The sequence below is a fragment of the Hyaena hyaena genome, unplaced genomic scaffold (assembly GCF_003009895.1).
Source record: "Hyaena hyaena isolate Hyena2069 unplaced genomic scaffold, ASM300989v1 scaffold_40, whole genome shotgun sequence".
NCBI lineage: Eukaryota > Metazoa > Chordata > Mammalia > Carnivora > Hyaenidae > Hyaena > Hyaena hyaena.
Window position 1 is genome coordinate 2,500,067 of NW_024080672.1, and position 19,710 is coordinate 2,519,776.

General features: G+C 43.5%; 1 protein-coding gene across 1 annotated transcript in view; it reads right to left on the reverse strand.

Annotated features, from left to right (window-relative positions):
• The window catches only part of JAZF1 (JAZF zinc finger 1), a 346,073-nt gene that overhangs the window by 42,706 nt on the left and 283,657 nt on the right, over positions 1 to 19,710 (reverse strand). Inside the window, exon 3 of the mRNA XM_039229915.1 lies at positions 10,913 to 11,109. Coding sequence (XP_039085846.1) covers positions 10,913 to 11,109 — 197 coding nt within the window. The remainder of the gene's footprint in view (positions 1 to 10,912; positions 11,110 to 19,710) is intronic.

The following is a 19,710-nucleotide window of genomic DNA, read 5'->3' on the forward strand; positions in this document are numbered from 1 at the left end:
CTCATGCATTCACCGCTCTCTCCACTCTCCTGGAGTCAAATACTGTTCTGATTTCTGTCACTGCAAACTGGTTCGCCTATACTTGAATTTCCTATGTACGTTTTCGTGTCTGCCTCCTCGCACCCGGTGTCATGGTTTTGAGAGTCATCCTCATTTTTTTGGCATAACGTTACTTTGTTCCCTTATATTGCTAAATGGTATTCTGCTGTATGGGACAGATGGCAATTCGTTTATCCATTTACCTACACGTGAATTAAAAGCGCAGGGGGCTCTGTACATCCTTGTACTTGTCTTTGGTGGACATGTTTTTATTCTCCTTAAGCAAAGCCCTAGAGCGGGAATGCCAGGCCAATGCAAATACCACTCTGGGTCTGGAACCCTGAAGAAGCTCTGGGATCTCTTCAGCGCCGCCCTCCTCCACAGGGTGGAGGAGCAGTGATATCTGATGCTCTCTCCCCTCAGAGCAAGCTTCCAGGATGTTCTCTGCCCTTCACAGGAATGAGGGCAGGGAGTTTCCAAGATGCTGCTGTCAAAATTCACATGGTCCTAAAGGCTTTGGGATGCCTTCTATGTGGCCCTATGACCAGATACACCTTATCAGTGAGAGTTTACTTAAAGGGCGCTCAGAATGTAAAAGAACCTCAAAGAGGGTGGGGCCGAGGGATGCTGCTGCCTCTGACTGCAATGGTGGTTGGACCTATGTGGGCATATCCTTCAACAAGAATGGGCACAGAGGTCATTAACGAGTGTGCACATCTGTTAGAAACATCCAATATTCCATTTTTTGTGTGTTTTGAATTTCCACAATTAAAAGGGTTATTATTACTTCACTTACTAAAATAACAAAGCAAGGGGCATCTGGGTGTCTCAGTTGGTTAGGCATCTGACTTCAGCTCAGGCCATGATCTCACGGTTCATGGGTTCAAGACCCTTATCGGGCTCTGTGCTGGCAGGCTGGAGCCTGGAGCCTGCTTTGGATTCTGTTTCTCCCTCTCTCTCTGCCCTTCCCCTGCTCTCTCTCTCTCTGTTGAATGTTAAATAAACATTAACGGGATGCCTGGTGGCTCAACTGGCGGCTGAACTGGTGGCTTATGTAGAGTGTTACACATGTGGTTCTCTCCATTCCTATCTCTGAGCGTCCCCCTTTGGCTTTCATCAAGATCTCACAGTCCATGGGTTTGAGTCCCACATGGGGCTCTGTGCTGACAGCTCAGAACTTGGAGTCTCTTTCAGATTCTGTGTCTCCCTTTCTCTCTGTGTCCCTCCCCTGCCCACGCTGTCTCTCTCTTGCTCTCTCAAAAATAAACATTAAAAAAAAAATAGAAACACTAAAATTAAAAATAATAAAATAAAATGAAATAACAAAACAAGATATGAAAACCTGTAAACCTGCTAACTCTTTGCTCCTGCCACTCTTGGTCATAAGATGGTTGATCTTAAATGCTCCTGTGTTAATAACATATAGTGTCATTTTTGTTTCCTGATAGGACTCCCCCCCACCTCCCCGCCCCCCGCCCTCTTTTAGAAAACGCATCTATGCCCAGAGCAGGTCATTAGCAAATACCACCTGTAATGCACATTCCTGGAACCAGCCTTTTCTGAGGTTAGTGCAGACCAAAAATAAACACACACAGGCAGTCCTAGCCAGGGCTGGTGAAATACTGTCTGCCTGAAAAGGCAGGATTCAGTTAAGAGCAGAGAGTGTTTTCTTTGTTTTGAATATGCTATACAGCTACTTTAAGAAGCCCTAACTAACTCGCCCGTGTCCGCCATCTCCACCACAGACAGCCAACTGTTCCTGAACACACTGGCTTCTTTACCGGTGCAGAGAGTCTAGATGCCGAGTAGGGCACTTCCAAAGCTGTTGTCCCTTCTGAACCGGTGGCTTAGGTAGAGTGTTAGCACAAGTGCTTCTCTCCATCCCTGTTTCCATGTCATTAATCTTCACAGAGAGGTAGCCATTGCCTCCACGTGCAGATGAGGAAATGGAGAATTGGAAAAGTTTAAGGCCAATTCTGTCTCAAGCAGCAGAACCCCAATCTGAATTCAGATCTGTCCGATGCCTGAGGCTTCTGTGCTGCCAGAGTTTTCAAAAGTGACCCAGAAAACCCCACATTCACTAACGCATCTTGTCAACATATCCAAGGCTGATTACTAATTCCCTAAGCTGACATTCCATAAAGATCCCGGAGTATAAAACGGTCCGCCCCAAATTGCTTTCCCCCTGATCTCACCTTAGTCAAGCTCCTTTGTAATTTGTATTTGCCTTACAATATCTAAGATGTTTTGTGGGCGTGAATACGCAGCTCATAACTGTGCTAAAATAGCATAGAGGGACTGATGCCGTATGTTTCTCTCATCTTGGTCACCCCTGCTGAGAATTTAGGACATCTGTGATTAAGTCATGTTCATTATGTGTCTGTCCTACATGTGTATGACTGGCTTCTATAAAAAGATGTAAATTCTCATCTACTGGGGCTATGCCTTATGCTTTCCTGTATCCATAATCCCTGGTGCAGCACCTATACCAAAATAGCTACTTAGAATATTATGTCAAATGCAAAGATGCCCAGTCCACGGGGAGTCTGGGTGGCTCAGTTGGTTAAGCGTCTGACTTTGGCTGGGGTCATGACCTCACGGGTTCGTGAGTTTGAGCCTCATGTCGGGTTTTCTGCTATCAGTGTGGAGCGTGCTTCGGATCCTCTGTCCCATTCTCTCTCTCCCCCACTGTTTTCTGTCTCAAAAATAAACATTACAGGGGCGACTGGGTGGCTCAGTTGGTTAAGCGTCCAACTTCGGCTCAGGTCATGATCTCACAGTTCGTGGGTTTGAGCCCCACGTTGGGCTCTAGCTCGTGCTGACAGCTAGCTCAGACCCTGGAGCCTGTTTCAGATTCTGTGTCTCCCTCTCTCTCTGACCCTCCCCTGCTCATGCTGTTTCTCTCTCTCTCTCAGAAATAAATAAGACATCAAAAAAATTATTAAAAAAAATAAACATTACAGAAAAAAAAAAGAAAGAAAAGATGCCAATCCCAGTACCATGAAAAACAGTGGCTATGCCATTTGGGAACCACTTGAACTTGGGCAAGTTATCACTGAAGTGAGGCTCAATTTCTTTTGTCCTTAAATTGGGGTTAATAATGGTGAATATGAATACTTCTGTGCACCATAAAATGCTATAAAGATATCACCTATCATTATTATTACAGATAACCATTGATTTGATGGTTTTCTTTCAGTCAAGAAACCTTAATAAAGTTTCTGATTAAGTTGTAGAGTTATGGGAAAATAAGCGAAATACTTCTTCACTGTTGCCATCCTTATTCTGCCAATATTTTGAAGGGCAAGAGGAGGTTCAAAACAAGGGAAGGGAAGCAGAATTAGTCTTATGATTGGACCATGACCCTCAGGAAGCAGGATAAAGGTTTTACAAGTCAATCAGAAAAGAAGATGAAAGAACAATTAGACCAAAGTAGTATATAAACAAACAAGTAAAGCAACCATGGGCCAGGAAAGGGTGTGTTAGTGATCCTGAACATAATGCAAGCCAGATAATACAGCAACATCTTGTCATTCTCCAGCAACAAGACAGCACTGGTATGTGAAAAGGGAAATGTAAGTCAAGGCCATTTTCTTAGTAGGAAGACTTGGGGGAATGCTTCTTAGGCACTGTCTAGATATTCAACTCTTTAGGGCAGAACCCGTCCATGAGAAAAACTCCAGTATGGCTTCAGAAATTCATATATAGGTCACAAAATTCAGGCAACGCTGAAATACTTTGCTTTGTTCATTTTCCACCATTAAATAGGATTTCTTCCTTTGAGGTTTTTCCTTCTATTTCATCTTCTTCCTTGGGTGGGCGGGGGGAGGTATGTTAGTTTAGACCTCACCTTAGTTATCTTGGAGGCTTTCTGCCTCTATTAAGCCTACTTCAGTTTGTTTTATCTTCTCAAAATAAAGGTATGGTGGGGGTGGGGAGAGTTCACCTCAAAGCCATTTTATTTTATTTTTTTAAAGATTTTATTTTTAAGGAATCTTTACACCCACCATGAGCTCAAACTTACAACCCAGACCAAGAATCGCACGCTCTACTGACTGAACAGCTAGGTCGGTGCTGCTACCTCAGCTCCATTTAAATAGTTTCTAAATGTCAAGCAAAATTTTATCAGTTGTACAAGTCTATAGTGCAATTTCCCTCCTTAGAGAAAAATTAATACCTTTTAAAAAGACCTGTTGTGTATTAGTAACTCCTGGGAGTTTTAAAATCTTATAGTTTGAATAACTTATTGCAAAAGCCACCAAGGAATGGTAACAGTCTACTCTAAGGCCAAAGAGCAGGAGACACAGAAATATGAAGTGAAATAACAGAACAGAAAAACTCAAATTATGCATTCATACATATAATCTGTGACTTCACAGTCATTATAGGGAGCCTAAACAAGAAAACAAAAAAATGGGCTTAATTTCCTTGGGTGTCTTTCTCTGGTTTAATATTTTCATTCTGGCCCCCCTCTCCTGAGTGGGCCTATATACACACACACACACACACACAAATACACAAATATATATATACACACACACACACACACATACACAAATATTTTCCAGGAGAGACTATGCAATGGTATTATAACCAGAAATCCAGCCAACTCTTTCTGTGGCTTCTTCATTAAGACATAAGCGAGCATATGTTCAGTCCCATTGGACCCATCTCTGGAGTCTTAGCAAGTAGACTACAGTAACCTTTCTCCAGGTAAGGTGCAAATATGTTAACCCAAGCGAGAAAACACGCGGCTGACAACTAGACAGATAATATTTTCAAAAGTAGTTTCCCAACTTGGGCCACAGGTTAGAATTATCTAGTTTGAGAGAACTTTTAAAATTGCCCCCAGTGCTGGGGTGCCTGGGTGGCTCAGTTGGTTGGGCGTCCGACTTCGGCTCAGGTCATGATTTCACGGTTCGTGGGTTCGAGCCCCGTGTCGGGCTCTGTGCTCACAGCTAGCTCGGAGCCTGGAGCCTGCTTCGGATTCTGTTGTCTCCCCCTCTCTCTCTGACCCTGCTCATGCGGTCTCTCTCTTTCTCTCAGAAATAAATAAAAAACATTAAAAAAAAAAAAAAAAAAAGCCCAGTGCCCAAGCTCCACCCACTGAGCGAGAGTTTCAGGAATGGAGCCCAAGCAAAAAGTAGTTTAAAAATCCTTGAGGTTGGGGGCTTAGGTCATGATCTCACGGTTCATGGGTTTGAGCCCCGTGTTGGGCTCTGTGCTGACAACTAGCTCAGAGCCTGGAGCCTGTTTCAGATTTTGTATCTCCCTCTCTCTCTGACCCTCTCCTGCTCACGCTATCTCTCTTTCTCTCAGAAATAAATAAAACATTAAAAAAAAAAAGGAATCCTTGAAGTTGGGATGCCTCACTGGCTCAGTGGGTAGAACATGTGACTCTTGATCTTGGGGCCATGAGTTTGAGCCCCACGTGTGGTGCAGAGTTTATTTAAAATTTAAAAAATAATAATAATAAATAAAAATCTTCCAAGGGGTTTTGATTTCAGCCTGATAGACAGTCACTGTTTTGAGAGACTCAGTGGGAGTGAGTGGGTGGCTCACAGTCCATTAAGCGTCGAATTGCAGCTCAGGTCATGATCTCACAGCTCATGAGTTCAAGCCCTGCATTGGCCTCTGTGCTAACAGCTCAGAGCCTGGAGCCTGCTTTGGATTCTGTGTCTCCCTGTCTCTCTGACCCTTCCCTGCTCATGGTCTGTCTGTCAAAAATAAACATTAAAAAAATTACTTTTTATTATTTTTTTGAATTTACAACCAAGTTTTTTATTTTTTTGATGTTTGAATTTATATATGTATATATTAATATAATTTATTGTCAAATTGGCTTATATACAATACCCAGTACTCATCCCCAAAAGTGCCCTCCTCAATGCCCATTATTCACTAAAAAAAAAAAAACAAAAAACAATTTTAATTTAAAAAAGGAAAAAAGAGATTCAGTGGCCAAATATGCAGGTGCTGAGGAGGGGAGAAATTACTTTCTTAGCTGATCCATAGGCACCGATAACCAATACAATCTGCAAAACCTAACCCAGGCCTTTCCTACAGGATGGCCTCATTTCTCCTCCCCGAAAAGATAATTACATTAATTTGAAGGAAAGAAAATTCATTCAACTCTTTTTGAGGGGGCAGGGGCCGTCAGTAATTCTGTCCAGATCATCCGGTTGTATGCACTGAACAGATGATTTAGTTAGAAAAGTAAAACAGACTCATCTTAGTAAATAGGAAAAAAGGAGAAAGAAGAAAATAACACCCATTTTCCTGTCCTATTAAGGTAACCATAGAAAGTTTTTTGGAATTAAAAAAAAATTGGGACCATCCACATACGGCTTTGTAATCCAATAATGTGAAAACCTTGTCTCGTCCTATAGTCCCCTACATTGCTCTGAATGACTGCCCAGCCGTCCATTGTTTGAAACTGGCCATTATTTATCAGTGACTGACGTTTGCTTTAGGTTGATTCACAGACCCAGTTAGGCCCATAGTCCCTTGAACACAAAGTAAGAGTAACCTGATGACTACTGAGAGGATAAACCATTGGTGTAACAGGTAAAAACATGGTGGGTCGGGTGGGCGGGTCCTGATGGGTAGCATTTGCCATTTGATGGGTGTAAATACTCCCAACATGGCCAGTTTCAAGATCGTCCTTCTAACAACTGGTTTGCACACCTGAACATTGGACAGTTGGCTCTCTGGAATCAGCTCCAGCTCATCCTTCAAGAAAACACTGGCTAAACTTCACTGGTCAGTTCTCCAGTTCTGACATGCTGCTTGAATGGTACAGCGGGAGTCCTGTGGATGAAGGGGAGCCATAATTACAGTTATCTTAACATTCTGTTGTATTTTGGGTTTGGAGTTGTCAAGTTGGTAACTGGAGCAGCTAGATGGCTGAAGGTCTAGTAAGAGTTTTCTAAGAGGTCTTAATAGGGAAAGTACTAGTACGTTGGAAAGACCAGATGTTTTTTGAACAGATAGACATGGGGTTTTATGAAGTTAAGCTTATCTACCATGTCTCTATTTCTTTAATCTGTATATGGGAAAGATGATGTTGTCTCAGTAGAGGTGGTGTTGGGATCAAACACCTCATTCACAGGGGCGCCTGGGTGGCTCAGTCGGTTACACAGCTGACTCCGGCTCAGGTCATGATTTCACAGTTCATGGGTTCGAGCCCCGTGTATGCTGACAGCTTGGAGCCTGGAGCCTGCTTTGGATTCTGTCTCCCTCTCTCTCTGCCCCTCCCCCACTCGTGCTTTCTCTCAAAAATAAACAGTAAAAAAAAAACCCCAAAACAACCTCATACATAAAGTATATAATAAGCATATAAGACAGTAAACACTCTATAAATGTTAGTTGTCTTTCCTCCTTTGTAATCATACTCTAGATGTTATTACTTCTAAGGAGAGGGGTACGGATTCTTTTGATACTTTATTTGCAGGGAATTTAATTAAGTTAATCTTTAAATGATATATCTTTATGGTTTAAACCAGGGGCTGGCAAACTGTGATCCGTGGGCCAAATCTGTAATTTTTTTTTTTTTTTTTTTTTTAATTTTTAAATGTTTATTTATATTTGGGAGAGACACAGACAGAGCATGAGGGGGCAGGGGCAGAGAAAGAGGAAGACAGAATCTGAAGCAGGCTCCAGGCTCTGAGCTGTCAGCACAGAGCCTGATGCAGGGCTCAAACACACGAACTACAAGATCATGACCTGAGCCGAAGTGAGACACTCAACCGACTGAGCCACCAGGTGCCCCAAATTTGTTTTTTTTTTGTTTTTATAAAGAAAGCTTTATAGAAACTTTCAGTTTCAAAGGAACCCACCATGCCCGTTCATTTATGGAGTTTTCTAGAGCTGCCCTTCATGCTACAACGGCAAAACCGAGTAACCGAAATAGAGGCCTTGTGGCCTACACAGCAAGAAATATTTACTATTTGGTCCTTTACAGAAAAGGTTTGCTACACCCATGATTTAAACCATTCTAACCTTTCCTTATGTGAATACTTTCTTTTTTACATACACATCTATGTTTAAAGAAAATAAAACAGATAAAGAGAGAAAATGAAAAAGATAAGGTAAGAAGATTTTTCTAGGATTTAGAAATTGCAAAATAAATAGTAGGTCCCCAAGAGCACCGGAGAAATACTTGAAACTCTAGAATGAAGCTGAGCTCTAATTCAGTCAAGATGGCATATTTTAAAGAATATTTTATCAATGAGATTTTCTACAAGGGGACTATTCCTTCTGGACCTGGAATATACCTTGAATGTAGATGGAACTTGGACTATTATTTATAACTTGGCCATGAAAGCGAGCGAAACCACATTAGTCAGGCAAAAAAGCTGATCTCTCTAACTACAGGTAAAATAACATTTCAAATGTTGAAAAATGTTCACAATCAAAACTGTACAGGGTGGGGTTTAAGCAACCGTTTCCCCTAATTTTTGATGTTTACATGGAATGTTCTTCAAGCAGCAAATAAGTTACCCATGATCGTGACAGGCTGAATATGACACATCTTTACCACAACATAAATTAATTCTCTCAGTGGGAAATTGTTCAAATAGGCAAGCTGTCAGAAAGATTTCTTTATGTCTGAAAGAAAGGAAATGATTCCACTTCTTCCAAACATTCTTATATGAACAATAATAAACTCTCACTTTTAAACTGCCTATTTTCACGGGGTCCTACGGCACCGGTTACTAATTGGGGCAGTCGTGGTTATCTGCTGTTGGCCACGCGTCAGCCTGCGTGAAGTCAGGTATAAAACACTCTCCGGTATAAAACTGCCCCTATAATTCATATTATAAATGAATAAATATTCATAGAAACACCCAAAAAAAGGATCGCAGAATTATACAATGCTCTGGTGCATTTCTTAGAGCTACACAAAGATCCTAGAAAGTAATTCTTCACAGAATAAAATATGGTGGCTTATCTAAAGAATGGAAATATGGTGGCTCATCTAAAGAAATGGGCAAATGCCCAACAAAGATCAGCCAATTCATTCTCTACAGAAGAGTGACCCTGATTCTGTTCCTGAAGCACCAAGCTGAAAACTCCAGGCCACAGAGATGAACATTTATTGGATGCCGGGTATACAGATATGCTCTATACTTAACACACGTTTACCAATATACCAGGTATTATTAGTGATCTGTAAAGGGACAAGTACAGATAGGAGCTCTGCTGGGCCTGCCTCAAATGCCTGTCCTGGCTTTGAAATGCCTAATCCGGATGGGGCACAGGGTGTGTGGTAGCCATGAGACCCCCAAAACTGCCCTTAGAAAGGAGCTCCCGTAATCGGAGGCGACTAAGTTTGGGAAACTTAATAAATCTTTCCCTGGGAGAATAACAGTATATATTAAAGCCCCGCATTAAAGGAATCGGTCTACTTTGGTTTAACCCATCAACTTCTCCCATCTTCTTAGGAAATCCCTTTCCTCCAGCTACTATTTTGTGAGAGTCAATATTCGGAAACACACTGAGAAATATCAGTAGAGTCGCCTCCCTTGCTGGGAGATAGCTGAAAGAGAAATCCACACACTGTAAGGGAAAATAAACATTTTTACCCACATCAAGGGCGTGGTGCTACAGCGAATGATGGTGCGACTCTAGGTGGCTTCTCTTTGCTCTTAGGATCGACCCATGGGTGCCCTGGCTCCTACCCAAAGCACTGGCCTCATCCCCCACTGATCAGGTGGCCTATTTCAGTACCTGAGATCTGCCAGGCTCTGCCTCACAGAGCTTCTGTAAAAGGCTCTGGAAGTTCCACTTGAGTCCTACTTATCTTTCAGGGGAAGCGTTTTCTCAATTTCTGTCTGGGTGCACTCACATCACTGAGTTCTATACAGCACTTGTCATGGTTACAATGTTCTATTTAACGCCTGCCTAAGCTCCTACTGTGGAGAAGGAGTGGGGAGATATAGCCCCTGCTTCTCAGCGGGCAAAGAAGAGGGATCGTTCCAGCCTCTTTTGACCGTCTTTACTCATTCCTGCCCACAGAGGAGCGATGACTAGATGGGTCTCTGAACTGGGGAGAAGGGGCAACGCACGTGCATCTCAGGGCCCAGGACACGCTCTGGTCTGCCCCGCCTCCAGGCAGAAGGGCAGTCTGGGAAAGAAGTTAGAGTCAGGGGAGACGCACTCAGGAGTCCAATGGTTATGGATCCAAATTCCATCCTGCAGTTTAGCCTTTATCCACTAACAAAGTGGATTTTGATCTCTCCTCTGGCTCCTGCTCTGTTTTTCAGTTGCTTCTACATCTGGGAGGAGAGACAAGAGTGTGCTTGCTGCCCCCCTACGAGGCCGACATTTTCCACTAGGGCCCAACTGCCTTCAGGACCGGGATGAGGTCTCCTTTGGCTCACTGCCGTGGCTCAGTGCCTAGCTCATAGGAGGCACTCTGAATTTTTTTTAACATCTTTTATGGAAAATGTTTAAAAGAAGCCAAAATAGGGAGAATGGCATAACGAACCCCTGTGTACTCGTGACCCAGCACCAACGGTAATCACCGTACAGCCATCTTGTCTCATCTACTCCTCCACCTGACGGAAGCAAATCCAAGACACTGTATCACCTCATACATCACACACGGTAAAGGCTTGAAAAAAATCTCTATAAAACCATTATCACATACATACTATAAATAATTTATAAATATTTCTTCAGCGATAAACAGATGACTACATCAACAAACTCTACAGAGACTACGAAAGGGTCAAAGAGGGGGTGGGTCTGATCGCCATCTGTCGCCCGCCCCTTCCTGCCCCCAGCATATCATACATCACACTCACGCACACACTCTTCTTCAGTAACTCCCCCTCCACCCCCGCGATGGCAGGGCCAAGCCACTCACCCGTTGGGGTGCTGCTGCGGAACGAAGAGGAAGGGGTGATGGGCGGGGTCACAGGGGGAGTAAGGCTTCCACTGCTGTGGCGCGGTGGAGTGGACACGCTCCCTCGAGACACCGAGCTGGACAAGGTCAGCGAGAGCTTCGGCTGAATCTTCTTCTTCAGGGACTCCTGCTCTCGGCGGGCAGCATCCGTCATGAATCTGAAGCAACAGTGGAAGGTGAGTAACCAGGACCCTCTACGAAGCATGAAGAATGAGGACAGTTACCCGGAGGTGGACGGATACCCCACCCTGGGAAAGGGGCTTGTTCCCAGGTCTCAATCTCAAAGACCCCCAACAGATGCCCCCCTCCTACATGACGAAACGATCTTCTAGCTCAGCGGCTTCGGGTTCCTCACAGGGAGGCCCATTTCTTCCTGAGGCAAAGCCTCCTTGTGGGAAATGTGTACACACAGACTATGTCTGTACTCACTGCAGTGACTTCGGCGACAAGACTTCCTCTCTCCTGGAAGGTCCTCACTTTTCTTTCAACTCATAGAAAGCCACCTATTCTCAAAGTTTCCCAACATTCCCAGGTGGAAAGGGCATCCTTCACCTTAGACTGGTAGTATTTATTGTTCATAGCACTTCCCTGCCACCTAACATCTATGGCCTCCTGAAAACGGATTCTTTTTTTTGTCTTACTCCAGATGCTCATATTGTTATTTGGGTTTTTAAAATTTTCTTGGCTGACTGAAGGTCTTATCTCCCTAACCTGTTAGCTGAACGGAAAGGACACCAGTCCCCAGAAATCACTGCTAGCACACCGCCAAGTCAATCTCAGTAAACACTTACTGAGTGGGTAAATTTGCCCAAGCAGGTTCAAGAAGAAGGGAAGAGAGCAGTCCAAGGAAGAAGATCACAGCTGAAGGTCTGTTTATATTGTGACTTCATTACTCATAAAGAGGAAGGCGACTTTTCTTGATCATTTCACTTTGGAAATGTCAAAGTCGTCCCCTCAACGCTTCTCTTATGTTAGTAATATTCAAATTCCGTTCTTTTCTCACTGTATAACATTTCATACATTCATGTAATACAAGATTCAAAACAATCTACAAAATGGTATCTGTCGCTTAAAGAGCAAACTCTTTTTTGGATTATACATTTTTTTTTTAAGCAGGCTCCATGCCCGATGGGGGGCTTGAACTCACAACCTTGAGATTGAGAGCTGCATGCTCTACCGACTGAGCCTGCCAGGTGCCAGCAAACTTTTTTTTGGTACTACCGGCAGGCGGGCTTTGTCAAGTGCATTTTTTTTTTTTTTTTTTTTACAAATAGTTTATAGTCAAGTTGGTTTCCATATAACACTCACTGCTCATCCCCACAAGTGCCCCTCTCTGTGCATTTTTAAAAACAGTGGAAGAAAGCCTAGTGCATGGAACACGTGAAAGCTTTTAGACAGTAAAATAGGCACCTTGGTCCACTGTCTTGGCCAAGAGGACCTAACCATGCCTCTCAAGTTCTCCCTGCATCCCACTCCACCCCCATCGTTCCATTCCATTTTAAAACAATTCATCATTAATTAATTCCAATGCACTTAAACACAGTATTAATTACCCAACACATTCCACATTCTGTCTACAAAATTTCTTAGTATTTGCCTTCATCACACTAGGAAGTTTTGGAAGTCAACAGATCATCCCAGTGCCTGGTGCAAAAGCTTTAAGCACTCAATGAAACAATATTACGGATTGTTACAGTGTCACAATGTCTACTTTTGTACTTGGCACATGGATGGCTCATTTCTTGAACGGCTTCTGCAATACAATAAAGATATATAATAAGCCAGAGCTTTATGAAGATCTGAATGGTAATAAAGCGACATGCTTAGCCTTGAGCTCTTTGGTTTTGTGCTGGAGGGCAAAATGTTTAAAAAGAAAGAAAGGACAATGCAAAACAGCACTGTTTGCGCCTCGTAGCCAGGTACTCACTCACTTTCAGATGCCAAAGTTGGCTCTTTTGTTCTTAAAACTGCTTTTTCTTCCTCCCCCTCCTGCCCCGCCCTCAACAACCTCTACTCAAAATATAGACTCTCAAAACATGGGAGCTACTCAACATAAGGAAAAAGAATGAGTGCTTTCTTCTATTATTCTAGGTGGAATTACTCACTGGCACAGCACCAAGCGTCTCGAGTGGGGTACACAGTGTGCGGGGAGCAGGCAAAACCCCAGGATAGGCATACTGCTTCCTCCAGAAAGACTGACTGTTCTCAATGATAAAAAGAAAGCAGATAGTCTATGGAGTGGAAGGTAAAATGGACATCTTGGACCTTTAGTTAAGAGCATGGGACTCGGAGCCAGGCTGCATGTGTTACTTTCTATGTGACTTGAGGCAAGTTTGAGAAACCTCCCTAAAGCTCAGTCTTAGTCTCTGAAAAGGGACTAGCGACCACAGGCAAAGGGTTAAGATACATCTCTTCCTTTTTTGCAGGAGAATTTGATCTCTGGTTAGCGCAGGTAACCTGCTAAGATGGTATGTCAGCTATGCTAATCGTCGACACTCCCTGTGATCACACTGACCCCTGACTGATAAATCGCTTCTAGACTGGGAGGAGTGAGAAACCATTTATATGTTCCTGATAGGAAGCCACAGCTCAGGCTTCCTGCCTGCGGTGATCTGGTACCTAGGCATCTCCGGTGGGGAGCTGAGGAGTTATGCCCACGGAAGGTTCCAGGACTTTTGACTCCTCTTCTGCCAGGGCAGCTCCCACCCTTGCCCATGGGGCATCTTGACTCTCTGCGTCAAGTGTGGGACCGCTGTGTCCCAGTGAGGACTCCACAGAGGGCCTGATGCTGCCTTGTTGGCAATCTGTGGCTCTACCCACTGTTCTTCTGAAGAGACCCAGGGCCACTCTGGCTTCTGGTCCTCTTGAGAGTCTGAATGTTCATGATGGGAGAAAACCACCCACTAGTGGACAAGATGGCGCTGACTTCAGGAGTGCCTCTCATACAGGAAGTGGCTCAAAACTCAGAGCTATGATCATTATATAAAACTCTGTAATATGGTTTTATCTATATATTCGGTCTATCTGACCTAACTCCAAGTTTCTTCGGGATGCAATGCACGTTCATAGCTCTGAAAGCTGCTGGTTTGTGTCTCACATATAGAACGGACTATGGCTGGGGCGCCTGGGTGGCTTAGTCGGTTAAGAGTCCGACTTTCGCTTAGGTCATGATCTCGAGGTTAGTGGGTTAGAGCCCCAAGTCGGGCTCTGTGCTGACTGCAAGCTCAGAGCCTGGAGCCTATTTCAGAGTCTGTATCTCCCTCTCTCTCTGATCCTCCCCTGCTCACGCTGTCTCTCTCTCTCTCCTAGAATAAATAAAAATATTAAAAAAAAGAAAAAAAGAATGGACTATAGCTGGGCTGATGGGGAATCAGCCTAGGGAGTGCACATACAATGTTAGATGGAAACTCTTGTCAAAAGAGGGATGGAAGAGAGGAGGGAGAGAGGCAGGGAGGGAGGCGGCAGGCTTCTCTGTGTCTTCTCTCACCCTAGTTAAATAGTATCAATAGCTCATGCTTTTTATTGTACAATACTCTCCTACAGCTCAGATATGAAACAACAACCATATAAAAAACCACAACGTGCACCCACACACCCCCCACCTTCACCCCCACATGAGTTTGGTCAGCGATGGACAGCAATGTATTTTCGGCTTATACCTGCTAAGAGCTTTCTAGAAGTGAGAACAAGACATCATGTTCAAAGCATTAAACATGAAACCCATAAAGCACTTCTGCCAGCCTACCTCTGCCTCCCCCCCTTGGATTGGTGGTTGTGAACTTGCTTGTGGCTAGACTCATAAATCATGGCAACCCTGCTGTATCAAGATACACAGCTGCAGGGTTTATTCCCGGTGATGACGTACACACGCGCACGGGTGTACAAACGCCTTGGGAGCATTGGTTACAATTCACCAGTTTCTCACTGGCAATATTGCACTGCTCCTCTCTCTTATCAACCACGACTTCACCTATTTTTTGAGACCTACGAAACCTTAAAGTTTTAAAGCAATGTTCCACCAAGATGGCCGTTTGTCAAAAGATGGGCAGACTCCCAATGGCAAGGAATCGCTCGGGGAAACAAGTTTATAAAGAACCTGATACGGTAGAGGAAGGCTGTGAATACATACAAGGGCGTAAAGACTTGGCTTTGACCAGAAAGCCAGACAAATCCATTTCCCACCTTCGAAGGCAGCTGTACTCTGACAAGTCCTTGAAGGACCACAGCCCAGATCTTTCCGTGGTCTGTCTTAGAAATGTTCCCCTGTATTCCCATTGCTGATAGGGAGTTCCAGCCTGGGAAGTCATATCACCCTGTGGCCTGGTGAGTTTTTCTGAATGGGTTTTGACACGATGGGTCACCTTTTCTGAAGCCTCCAGTAATAGCTGCCGACATGGGGGTCTTCGAGCTGGAAGAAACCTAGATAAGACAGATCGCCTAGTCTAAGCCCTTCATTTTTCACGTTAACTGGGAACTGAGGTGTAGTGGCTTGTTTAAGGTCACTTTGCTGGAGAGGGGCAGAATAGGCATCAGAGAAATTCAGTCTCAGGGCTGAATCAAACGCTCCTCCTCTGCCAGGCTGCTATGGGCATGTCAAAGAACCCTGAGCTTTCTGGGTTTTGCTTCAGAGTCCCGGTCTTCAAAGTTGTAAGGGCTTAAGGAACCAGAGCTCAGAGCTTGGGGAAATGCAGAGGGAATCCCTCTGGGGTTTTACATGTTGGAAGTGGGGTGGTTGGGAGACTAGAAGGCCTCTTCCCCTCCATGCCAGCCAAGTTCTGCTGTGTGGGGCTCTTTGGCTCCTTGGGGCCCTGGATTTGTAACCTCACCAAGCTGTGAGGTGGGGAAGCCTGGCTGTGTCCACCTCCTTGAATTCATTCTGCTTAGCAGTGGGAACTGTTCTAATCTTGTAGAAGTTGTGTGTTACTGTGGGCTCATACAGGCTTGTGAGAGCTGATTATTAAACGTTCAGGGATTCTTGTGAGCCAGTTGTTAAACATACCCATTATTATTATTATTCCATTTTACTCTTATCTATGTCCTTGGGGTTATTTACATTAATATCCTGTCTGCCATAATTTGCATATAATGGTAATGGTGCTCCCGTACATCTCTTCCCAACTCTGTTCAATGACATCACGTTGGTAGCTTGAAACTGTCCATATGAGAAGTATTTACATCATGGAAATTGGCAAATATTACCAATCAGGGATTTTTTTCTTAAGTCAGTTATTAAAAATTTATCAGAGGGGCACCTGGACGGCTCTGTCAGTTAAGCTTCCAACTCTCGATTTTGCCTCGGGTCATGATCTCACGGTTGGTAAATTTGAGCCCCCACTGGGCTCTGCGCTGACAGCGTGTAGCCTGCTTGGGATTCTCTCTCTCTCCCCCTCTCTCTCAAAATAAATAAATATATAAGGGGTGCCTGGGTGGCTCAGTCGGTTAAGCATCTGACTTCGGCTCAGGTCACGATCTCACGGTTAGTGGGTTCGAGCCCCATGTCAGGCTCTGTGCTGACAGCTAGCTTAGAGTCTGGAGCTTGTCTTTGGATTCTGTATCTCCCTCTCTCTCTGACCCTCCCCTGCTTGCGCTGTCTCTCTCTGTCTCTCAAAAATAAAACAAACAAACAAACAAAAAACCCACAGTAAAAAGAAAAAAAGTAAATAAACTTAAAAAAACGTATCAGAACCCCGTGTCATTATTTCCTTTTTAGTGTAGAAAAGAGCATTTGAAGTAGGCTCCTTGCCTACTAATGGGGCCAGTCACAGAAGGCATGAAGAATATATATAAGAAAGGCTTCCTTTCCTTTTAAAAATTATAAAAAGACATCTCATTACAATATACTTATGTAAACATTTTTATGGATTTGTGACTTGTGTTTCAAAACATTTTTTCAAATTGTGGACTACATACACACACACACACCACACACACAAGAGTATACATATTTACATGTGAAGTTTAAAGAATAATAATAGGGTCATCTGGGTGGCTCAGTTGGTTAAGTGTCTGACTTTGGCTCAGGTCATGATCTTGCGATCTGTGAGTTTGAGCCCCGCATCTGGCTCTTGTTGACAGCTCGGAGCCTGAAGCCTGCTTCAGATTCTGTGTCTCCCCATCTCTCTATGCCCTTCCCCCACTTGTGCTGTCTCTCTTGCTCTCAAAGATAAATAAAATCTTAAACAAAATAAAGAATAATAATAAATGACAGTCTATAGGCTCACCGCTTAGCTTATTATCATAACTTCTGAAGTTTCCATATACAAGTATGGCTGATTTTAAGGGTATTTTCCTTCAAGTACTGCCTTTCTACACATAGAGAAAACTGAACGTTTTTTAAAGAAAAAATGTAATCACCTGAGAGTTCATTCACTGTTGACTAACAGCCTGGAAATCTGTGGTCAGCCAGAGCCATGTTTTCATTTTGAAACTGAAACTGGCATAAGATTAATTTTAACTTTCCTACAAATCAGGAATGCCTAAATTACTTTAATTTAATATGGTCATTTGTAGTAATATTTGTTATTGCTTGGGGAAGTACATATTCCTTAAGTAAATTTTCAAGACTCCATTATAAATCTTTTAAATCCTTTGACCACAACGTTCATTCAGTCTGACATGTTAAATGTGGAAACATGAATATAACACCACAGGGGGAAATTGTCAAACTGCTGGTCCAGGGAGACCAGTTTCAACCACAAACTCAGGAAATTTACAGATTTCACTGGAACCTGGGCAGAAACCCCACTGCTCCCCACTCTACGGCCAAACACCTGAGCCTAAGTGTCCTGCTGGGGAAAAAAACCACATGGCTTTCCCCGGGCTCTGGAGAACCCAGGGATGGAAGTGACCACTCGAAACTGGAGCCTCTCTCGGAACAACTTGAAAAGAATCCAAACTACGAGATGCGTGGTGTGGTTTGGCTGTTATTATAAGACTCTGGAAAGGGCGTGTGGTCCAGAGGCCCGAGCCGTGCGTCAGGAAGCTTGTTCTGGGGAAAGAAGCAGGTGGCCTCCGGAAGTCCCAATGCTCTCCATTCTGGCATTGGTTTGTCTACTTGTTCCAATTGAAGCGTTCTGGTTTTATGAATATATGTAATATATCACCCCTAAGTTCCTTCCCAGCTCCAACAGCCAGTGATTTTAGCAATAACACCGTGCAGTGCTTTCCAAACATTTTTTACCACAGCCCGATACGAAGCATATCTCATATCAGGAGCCTGAGTATGTATGTATAATTAGGCCTGCGACTGGCAATTCTGAAATATGCAAAGCTCTGAAAACTGGAAATTTGTTTTTATGAGTTTGGCAGCAAAATTCATTGGGAGACAAACCCTGAACTGAACTGCTTAAGAGCTACTTACACTATTTATGGTATTTAGTGTGAATAGTCATATGCCTCACTGTACAAATATTAATGTATTTGATTATAAGGGCTGCCCCAGACGTTTCAAGGGGTGTTATATAATATGCAGTATTTGTACTGTGTTACCTTTCTGAAATTAGAAAAATTACAAAAAATATCTGGACACAAAGAATTTTTATGTAAGTTGTCTGAAACAAAAATGTCATGAAGCAATCCTTACTACATGTAATATACCCTGATATTTTTTCTATTCTTTTTTTTTTTTCCACAGTAGGCTTCACATGTAGTGCAGAGCCCAACTCGGGGGCTTGAACTCATGACTCTGCGATCAAGGGCTGGACACTCAACCGACTGAGCCGTCCAGGCACCCCTGATAGTTTTCTATTCTATTTCATTTTAACAAAATATCCTGGTCATGACCATCACACTAATTTCTTGGCCGACAAATGGGTCATGGCCTGAATTTGAAAATATTAGTGTGGCAATTAAGATGGTGGCAGGCTTTAGAGATAGACCATTTAGATTCTAATCTCTGCCCTATGCTCTCCAGTTGTGTGACCTTGGGCACGTTACCTCTCTGTGCTTCATGTAGTCTCATCTGTACATAGTGACATGTAATAACAGGGCCTATCTTACAGCACTGTTGTGAAGATTAAGTGAGGTAATATACCTAAAGCACTCGGAGAAGAGCCTGGCACCTTGACGTTGCTAAATTTCAGGTTCCTGGTGCATAATGGATAGGAACAAGATTTGTTCTGGAAATTCTAATTCATAAATCTTTCCTGACACTTAGGTGAGCAACTGGTCATTTGTGAGCTCAACTAGTGAATAAAAGGATAAGCGCTGCCATCATCAATTCTGCTGATTCGGAAACCAAAGAGCCAAGCTTACGCACTGTGCACATGCTTATTACACTACTGTTGCAATCGCAGGTATATTTGAGAAGGCAGTTAACAGTAGCTACAATACAAACAGAAAGTTCTTCTGAGGGACAACACACTGGGGGGCAGGGAGCTATCTGTGAAACCACCCACTTCCTCTTTACTTTTCTGCCTTATTTCTTGAGAAGAAATGAACTGCGGAAGGCCTTTCTAGCAGGGTGAGCAACAGGAGACCATTCACAGAGCTGACAGAAAGAGGTCTCTCTTTTTTAAATTTTATTAAAAAAATTTTTTTTTATGTCTTATTTTATATTTGAGAGACAGACAGAGTGAGCAGGGGAGGGGTAGAGAGGCAGAGACAGATTTGAAGCAGGCTCCAGGCTGTTGGCACAGAGCCTGACGTGGGGCTCAAACTCATGAGCAGAGACATCATGATCCGAGCAGAAGTCGGAAACCCAACTGACTGAGCCACCCAGGCACCCCTCTTTTTTTTTTTTTTAATTTATTTATTTTGAG